General features: G+C 34.3%; 1 protein-coding gene across 1 annotated transcript; it reads left to right on the forward strand.

The window, feature by feature from the left end:
- Positions 1 to 3134: 3134 nt before the first annotated feature.
- Positions 3135 to 4736, forward strand: LOC133801372 (phenolic glucoside malonyltransferase 1-like). The gene has a single exon (XM_062239560.1). It carries the CDS (start codon positions 3159 to 3161, stop codon positions 4566 to 4568), a length of 1410 nt encoding a protein of 469 aa, XP_062095544.1. The 5' UTR covers positions 3135 to 3158; the 3' UTR covers positions 4569 to 4736.
- Positions 4737 to 9759: the final 5023 nt, after the last annotated feature.

The following is a 9759-nucleotide window of genomic DNA, read 5'->3' on the forward strand; positions in this document are numbered from 1 at the left end:
GTGGAGAAAAAAGTTTATTATGTGAGATATCATATAATAAACTTGGGGGGCAAATATTATCCCCAAAATTTGAAAATGATGACGTGGCAATAGAAATGACAAATGGCAAGCAATGGTTGGGTGACTTGGCTTAGAAGTGACCCGGTAGACCGATGAAGAATTTTGACTGGCCAGAGAAGTGTCGTTGCCGACCAGGGATGACCTTGTCCGACCAGTCACATGTGTATCTGCCCAGGCATGTCCTTGTCTGCCCAGGCATGACCTTGTCTGCCCAGGAATGACCTTGTTTGCCCAGGCATGACCTTGTCTGCCCAGGCATGACCTTGTCCGACCAGGCATGACCTTGTCCGACCAGGCATGACCTTGGCCGATCGGTCATGACCATGTCCGACTAGTCAAGTGCATGTCTGCCCAGTCAAGTGCATGTTTGCCTAGCTAAGTGCATGTCTGCCTAGTCGAGTGCATGTTTGCCCAGTCAAGTGCATGACTGCCCAGTCAAGTGCGTGTCTGCCCAGTGAAGGTGTGGTCGACCAGCTTGAATGAGATATGGATTGACTGGATGGAGCAGGACTATGTCAAGATTCCCATAAACGGCTTCAACAAGAATCGGTCTTGGCATACACGGGAATCTCTCAATTTATCCCACGAATATAGTGTATTGTTACATTTTGAATATTAGTGTAATTTAAATATAATGAGAATAATAAAATATCCCGATTATGGGGGATATCATCTATACGATCCCGAGCCTATAAATACAAGGCTTATGGCATCATAAATGGGACTTTTGGATTTTTGAACTTTTGATCTGAATTTTCTAGAGAGAGAGAGTACTTGTATTTGAGAGAATTCTTGTATTCTTGGAATCAGCACTAAAGAAACTCAGTTGACTCAGGTTCATCTGATCTTGAGTGCAGTCTATAATCACAACTCTAAGTGGATTAGGCTATTACCATCATATTGGGGCTGAACCGCTATAAAATCGTCTGTGTCGTTTATTTTCTCTTAAATGTTTTATCGTTTTTGACGTTCACACGTCGTTGGCCAAAAACGTGGTCAACACCTATATTAACACAACTTTCGCCTGGTGCAGAAGCAGCATCACAAATATTATTTTCAATGTAGAATTCACGGTCAAAGTAATCATCTATTAAACTTTGTTCATTTTCTTTTATTCCACGTTCAACTTCCCTATCACATATATCTTCTCTCTTATGATGCTAAAACTGTCGCCAAGATTGTTGTTAAGGTGGAACAGATCCTTCAACGATTGTACACTTATGATGCAAATATTTAGTTCTAACATTCAAATGTAGAAAGATTCAAAATTTAAAATACTAATGTCGACTAAGTCCAGTTGAGCTCAACTACTATTTTAACCATAAATAATTGAGCAACAATTGAGCTTAACCATGCACCCCTGTTTAGTTGAGCTCAACTGTACATAGTCGAACTAGTATCTCACCCATGTTTGGTCGAGCTCTACTGTAACTATCATCTTGACTGAACCCAATCGGGCTCAACTGTACATAGTCCATAACCATTTTCTGGTTTTTTAGTTGAAAATGTCAATTTTTTGAAGTGAAACTCACAAAGAAGATAATACACAGATCTTAACTGTGTACTGTTGAGCTCGACTGTGCACAGTTGAGCTCTCAACTGTGCATAGTCGAGATCTACGTATCATATTCTTCGTGAGTGCTCTCAACTATGCACAGTCGAGCTCAACTATACACAGTCGAGATCTGCGTATCATCTTCTTCGTGAGTTTCACTTCGAAAATCGCCATTTTCAACTCAAAAACCAAAAAATGGTTATAATATGGCTAACAATGTACTTATATTGTTTTTTTTTTTATCACATTTACATGAAAAAACAAACATCTAAGCCAATAAAATACAACTTTCTTTATTTTCACATTCAAATCAAAAATTAAAAAGTTAGGGTTTTTCACTTACTTTACCTTAATGTAATTGTTTTTTTCTAACAATGTCACTGAAATAGATAAGTAAGTGTGTCACAACATAATTCTTCTATAGATTTGGAGAGATTTTGAAGAAGAAATGGGGGATGGAGAAGAAAAGGATCAACCCTATTTTTTTTTTCAGATTTTTTTTGGAACATCTTATTTTTGTTCTTCTTTTAATTAAAAATAAATATAAAAATAAAAGGGACATTATTGGAATACCAAAGTTTCATTAAAGGAGGAGGTTAGTGCAGCTAAAATTTGAAAAATAGAAGTTACAAAGCTAATAGAAAAACTTTTTAAGGTTATATAGCCTAATTACATATTCGACAAAAATTCCAACCATATGCGGTTTCTCTATTGTTCTATTAATTCTAGCAAATAAAGTAGCAGTACTAACCTAAAGGATATAAAAATTCTGCAAGTAACCTGACCCTATTAAAATTTAAAATTAAGTTAATTAGAAAATAAGAAATAATACAACCATAATTATTCAAATTTGAATCCATAATATTATTAAGTTATAAGATACATTATATTCAAGGTCGAATGTATTACGTTACTCCTTAAAGCATTATATTATTATTAATATAGTATGAGTGATGTTACTTGACACTTTAAGGTACCCAATACTAAATAAAGTGGTACTTTATAATTGGTTAGTGATACTTCATAATTTTTATTAATTTAAATATATGGAACTCAATATTAAATACCATTAATAATAGTATGACATATTCTTGTAGTGTTGGGCACCAATCATACTACTTAGCATTTATCTTATATTATTTATATATATAAAAATAATGATACGACATTATGTTATTATTATTTTTTATTTTTTGAAATGAATCTATTCTCCGTCGTGCATAAATAATATTCACAAATTTGATGCGTCTTACACGTATGCCCAAAACCAGAAAAATCAGTACAAAGAACATATATGTGGTTGATAATATTTTACATGTACTATGAAATTGATAAACTCTTGCCTTTACGACCACATATATTAAATTTTTATTAAAAATAGTCAACGTTTGCCAAGTAATGACAATTTTGCTAGACAACCTTTGTTAAAAAGTCACCAAAAGTCCACGTAGGACCTACTTATCGGTAATCACTATGTAAAGCAACTCCCATGCTCTCACACAATTCACAGACAGTCATAGTACTATTACTGCTCAGCCAAACCATGGCCTCACCCAAAATACTTGAGGTCTCCCATGTCGCTCCTTTTACGGCCTCACCCCAATCCACCACCCACTTCTCTCTCCCCTTAACCATGTTCGATACCCTTTGGTTCAAGTTTTCTCCCGTCCAACGTCTTTTCTTCTATTCTCTCCCTGAAACTGAAGATACTTTCTTCAACTCTGTTCTCCCAAAGCTCAAACACTCCCTCTCTCTCGCACTCCAATACTTTCTACCTCTTGCCGGAAAACTAGCTTGGCCTCAAGATTCCCCCAAACCAGTCGTTCTTTACACTCGAGGCGACGTCGTTTCGGTCTCCGTCGCCGAGTCCGATGCTGACTTTGACCTCCTGGCCGGGAACCATGCTTTCCCAGCCTCGGCGGTTCGTCCTCTGGTTTCTCCGTTGCATCTTTCTGAAACAGGGGCTTCTGTAATAGCTCTGCAAATCACTGTATTTCCCAATCGTGGATTTTCTATTGGCCTAACTACCCATCACGCTGTTCTAGATGGAAAATCCACGACCATGTTTATGAAGTCGTGGGCTTACTTATCTAGAGAGAATCCGCCATTATTGCCAGAGCTCACACCCTTTTATGACCGGAATATCGTAAAAGACCCATGTGGGCTTGACATGAAGTTTTTGAATAGTTGGATGGGAAATCCTGGCTCAACGTCGTCTGATTGTAGAAACAGCCCAAAACTGTTCGAACTCTTTAAAAGCCCGGATGGACCTTCCGACTTATATAGAGCCACTTTCGAACTAACCCGCTCCGATATAGATAAACTGCGGCGAAGGGTGTCGTCCAATTGGGATAGTTTAACTCATCGATCTCCGAAACCAAAGCTCCACTTATCTTCTTTCGTTCTTACGTACGCATACATGTTCGATTGCTTTCTCAAAGCAACAGAAGGAGATGAGAGTAAAAGTAAAGTCATTTTAGGGTTCGCCGCTGATTACCGGAATCGTTTGACACCTCCAGTGCCAGAAAATTACTTCGGCAATTGCGTGGGAGTCAAGGTGAATTGGGATGACACGAGGGAGCACTTGCTTGGTAAGGAAGAAGATTCGTTGACTGCTCTTGTGGTGAAGGCCAGTGCTTTAGTCAAAGAGTTGGGCGAAGAAATCGATTTCTATAAGGAGGCAGAGGAATTGTTACCGAGATTGAGTTCATTGGGGTCTGACAATTCTCTCTTCTTTGGAGTAGCTGGGTCGCCGAGGTTCGGCGTTTACAGCATAGATTTTGGATGGGGCCGGCCAAAGAAGGTGGCTGTCTTATCTATAGAGAATGGATCCATTTCAATGGCGGAGTCTGGAGATGGAAATGGTGGCGTTGAGGCTGGTTTGGTTTTGAAGAAGCATCAAATGGATTGCTTTGCTTCCGTATTTGTCAACGGTCTCAGTGATATTCTTTAATGTTGTATGTTTTCGGTTATTTTTATTATAATTTAGGCTTGGTAAACATTGGTCAATGGTCTCAGGGATATTTTTTAATGTTGTCTGTTTTCGGTTAATTTTATTATAATGTTGTATGTTTTTGATTGGTACACTTTATATACAAATAATGCTGATTTTGTACATGCATTCGTAGCTATTTAGTATTATGTTGTTTAAAATCGTACGTATTTTATATTCTCTATTTTAAAATTATATATATTTGGTACTTTAAATTTAAATTTAATTATTAAAATTTTACTAATTTAATTAAATTACTCTCAATCAATCATACAAGCTACAAATTATATATAACTACAAATAATTTTGTCATATTGACAAAATTTTATCAATTAAGATACAAAATATCTATATATTCAAAATACAAAAGTCAATCTATTAACATTATTGAAAAAAACAGATGGTAACCGAAGAATACTTTACAAAAACAAAAAGGACCAAAAATAAGTAAATTTTCTGGAATTTATGAGTCATACAGATTATAAAGTAAAAAATAAAAACTGTACACTTGTACCGCACGCACACATATGTTTACTGGAATAAGTTGGGTAATATATATTTGGGTTAATCACAAACTATATGATATTTGTAAAAAAAAATCTAAATATACGGTTATATAAAATATTTATAAATTTATGGAATAAACCCTAATTTTCTATATTAATTTTGAGGCTCTTTTACAGTCACACAATTATGCATCCCTTTAGCTTTATATATATATAATTATAAAAGTCTCCGAGCACACTAATTTTAAACTAAAAAATAAATATTTTTATATATATATAATAATTTTTTACTTTTTTCATTCTATTCTCTACACTTTATTTTTTATTTTTGTATTTTTCTCTTCAGTAATTAGTTCATATATATTTTTGGTAAGCTAATAATAATAATAATAATAATAATAATTACAAATAAATTTATTTTACTTATAAATATAATTATTAATATTAAATAAATATTTATGCATACATAAAATATTATATATTTAATCCATATAATATATTTCTTTATTAGTAGTTACAATTTAAAAAAAAAAATATATGTTATTTGTTTAATGCAATTTAACATTTTTGTATATACTAGTTATAAAATAAAATTATATCTTTTAGTTAGCAACTTATTTTTATATATTTTTGTTACAAATATGTTAACTAAATTCACAACTTACTTTTAAAAATATTAGTCACAGATATAAATTTTTTTAGTTATAAAAGTAATTATGTAAACCATTGTTACAAAAATAAAAAAATTTAGCAACGAATTATTCTGTAAATGTTGTCTACAAAAATGTAAAACTTGTTTACAAATCTGTAAAACTTGGTTATATATTTTTAAATGGTGTTTACAAAAATATTTTTATGTAACTGGTTTACGCATCCGTAACACATGTTTATGAATTTGTAACGACTATTAACAAAAAAAAGTTGTATTTCACTGCTACTCCGTATTTACACTTTTGCCCCTCCGTGTTTTTCCATAAAAATTCTGTATTTTTGTAATCTAACGTATTTTTCATATTTTTTTTTAAATGTTAATGTATATTTGTGAATTTCCCTATATATTTTGGATACTTATATGGAAGGTATGCACTAGTGACTTTTTGTCTTTTCGGCTCAAGAATAGTTGTTTGTGCTATTTTTTAATGATCGTATTTATTGTAGCTATTTAGAGCATTTTGTAAATTTTTAGGAAATTCCGAATAATTTACAATGTCGAAAACTAAATTTAAACATATTGTTGCACGAGTGACTAATTTTTTTATGCGCATGAAAAACAACCTGTTTGAACCTAGTTTTCGGCATTATAAATTATTCAGAATTTTCTGAAAATTTGCAGGATGCTTTAAATAACTAAAATATACACGGTTGTAAAAAAATCGCGCTGAAAACTGTTCACGAGTAAGGAAACACAAAAAGTCTACACTCGTGTATACCTATGCACCATAGAATTATCATATATATTTTTTGTGGAAAAACTAAACATGCATGTGTACACTATTTTCTATAATTTCAAACACGTTACATTAATAACTAAAATCAAGATACATAATTGGTGAAAAAGAAAATTAAGACACATAATAAAATATTTTAAATTCAATTCAAGCTTTTTTTTCGGGTTCTTTTTCTGAAATACTCATATAATGCTCAAAAATAACAAAAATATTGCTATATGAAAAAAAAAAACTTTTACACGATACAAGTTTTTTTTTCAATAAAAATATGATTTGCTCCTCACCATTCTTTCACAAATGGAGGAAGCTTCTCCTTTGTGTATCACCCATGACATCGATCTTTGATCAATAGAAAGACACTATAAGTATCGATGATCTTCATCCAACAACAACAAATCCAGCAGCCAAAAAACAACATTCAATTTCAGGGAAATTGAAAAAAAAAAACAAGACGGGTAAGCGAATTCCCAAATGACAGCCTTATTCAAATCATCATAAATGTCGGGGAACATAAACACGAAATCAACCAACAACTTGGAAATCGCTAGCTATCAACAACTAAAATTTACCATCTTTAGCCACCATCAAGCCATCAACGAAAATTCAACAAAAAAAAAAAACCACTTTGAAATATAGTGAAAACAGAAAGATTATTTTGAAAGTTATATTTATCAAAATATTTATGTGGTGTTGTTGTTAGATTGTTTTTGTGTTTATATCATTGAACATGGGTTATAAAAAGTAAAATTTCCACTGAAAATATTGTAACATTATTATTTTTTTTTTTTAAACTAAGATTATGTACCATTGAGAAAATGGAATCCAATATTTTGGTAATGGACACTAGGATGATAAAAAAAATTATGTTGATTTTGAAGCAAGTGAAGAATTTATATTGAAGGATTGCAAATATGAAGACCTAAGAAAAGAATAAATATTTGATCAGTATGTTGTTTCTTAATATGTGTTGCTTCTATGTTGTTGTAGTGTTGATGATAATTTTCTAACAGTATATGTTGCGTTGCTTCGAGATTGATATATAGTTGTCGAAATTGAAACTAGGACAACTGTAATGTTTCAAATCCCTAATAAGGCTTAGTGCATTAATTAGGGGGCCAGGATGACAATAACTAATTTGTATTATTATGTGATTTAATGCATAAATAAATTAATTATGTGATTCATATAATAATATGACTGTATTAGCATGCACGTGAGCCCGTTTCTTAATAGAATAACATTTTAATAATTTTGGCCCGTTGATGACATATTTGTATATATATATGTGTGTGTGTGTGTGTGTGTGTGTGTATTGATTGAGACCACATTATTATGTAGGTATATTTGGGTTATTCAGCACGAGATGATACTAGCTAGCAAAGTAGCGGTTTAGTCATAACATGGTCAAATACCCAGCTCGGGGCGAGCCTGGGGGTATTTTGGTAATTTAATGCATTATCGGGGATTATCGAGTAATGGAAAAATTATTTGATGAGTATTTGGGATATTTGAATTATTTGGATAATTATGAGATAATTTGGAGATTAGTGACAAGTGGTGGTAAATGACCGCCCTTGAGGGCACTAAAGAACCTAAGCTTGACTAAGGGGTATTTTAGTCATTTCTAGCCTGATGAAGAGATATACTCAGTTAACCTCAGAAGCTAGTGGAACCAAAAGCACTTAGAACCACACTCAGCTCTCTCTCTCTCTCTCTCTCTCTCTCTCTCTCTCTCTCTCTCTCTCTCTCTCTCTCTCTCTCTCTCTCTATGTTGGCTTGGATTTTGAGGAAAATTAGTGGAGTTTAAGGCTTGGAAGCTTCAAGGCTTGAGCCTAGAACTGTTTATCTGCAGCTAGGAGGTGGAATCCCAGCTAAGGTATTGATCTCCATCCTCTAATCTCATTGAATTTTGTTTTGATTTCAAGTGTTCTTGAGCTTTGAAGCTCAAGTATGGGTTTTGAGTTTTGGTGGGATTTTGATCAAGTGTAGGCTTGGGTTTTGTTGATGTTAATGTGTTGATGATGTTATGAGGTTAAATTATGTGTTTGGGTTGTGTTTAGGTTGGATTTTGATAGTTTGAATTTAGGGAAAAAGCAAAGGAAAAACCCAAAAACTTATGGGTTCGCAGGGGAGCGCCTCTGCCCTAGGGGTTAAGTGCCCCTGCGCTATATTGAGGAGAGCTGGGGAGCTCTCTATATGGGTTTGGGCGCCTCTGCTCTTGCACTGGGCGCCCCTGCACTATGCAGGGGAGTGCTTGGGGGCTTTCTGTTTTGTTTGGGCGCCCCTGCTCTATACCGATTTCAACTAAGCCCATTTTTAGAGCTTGGGAAGGTTTTGGGGGCTCGAGGGAAGGTTCCACCACCTCGTTAAGTGGGATTGGAAGTTCTGAGAGCACGGGAGTGGTCCCGGAGGTTGTTTTGGGATTATATCTTAATGAGATTATTAATTATGGTTATGACTAGGTTACCGCTAGGGCTTGGGACAAAATCATGCTCGAGTGTTGTTTATATTTAACTTGTGCTTAGACCAAAGGTAAGAAAACTACACCTAGTACGTGACATATTTGATTAGGGCTTGGCCCTGTTATTGAATAAAAATTTGATTAGGGCTTGAGCCCCTGTAAATGTGCATGATTATGATTATGCTTGTGATTGTTTGATTAAACATGTTGAATGCTCTGTATCTGGATAGTTGATATATAATGTATATCTTTTTGCATTATTTTATTAAGAAAGGCATGACTTATAAGTCAAGGACGGCGATAGAGCTAAATGCTGGTCGAAAGCATTGACTTACAAGTCAAGGGCGGCAAAAGCACGTTGAACGTTGGTCGTTATGGTTAAGTCTAATCTGGAGTGCATTATACACTTGTCCAACCCAATGGTTCGGGAAAACTAATAGCGCTAGGTACGATGGGCCAGCTCCAAGGCTGGTTATACAGAGGATAGAGCAACGGTCCCCGAGGTGACTTATTAATCCCATATCCTAGGACACTGGGCCCCAATATGACTTATTAGTTAGTTAATTAGGGCAACTGACCTCGACAAGATGTTGTAGTAATTTATATGAATAGAATACATGCATGAGTAGGGTTATTACTACTAGGCATGCTTATTATGATTTGGTAATATGTTATTAACTGCTTATGAGCATGTTTAAGTTTTCTTGCTGAGCCTTGGCTCACGGGTGCTATGTGGT

Source organism: Humulus lupulus, chromosome 9 (genome assembly GCF_963169125.1).
Source record: "Humulus lupulus chromosome 9, drHumLupu1.1, whole genome shotgun sequence".
NCBI lineage: Eukaryota > Viridiplantae > Streptophyta > Magnoliopsida > Rosales > Cannabaceae > Humulus > Humulus lupulus.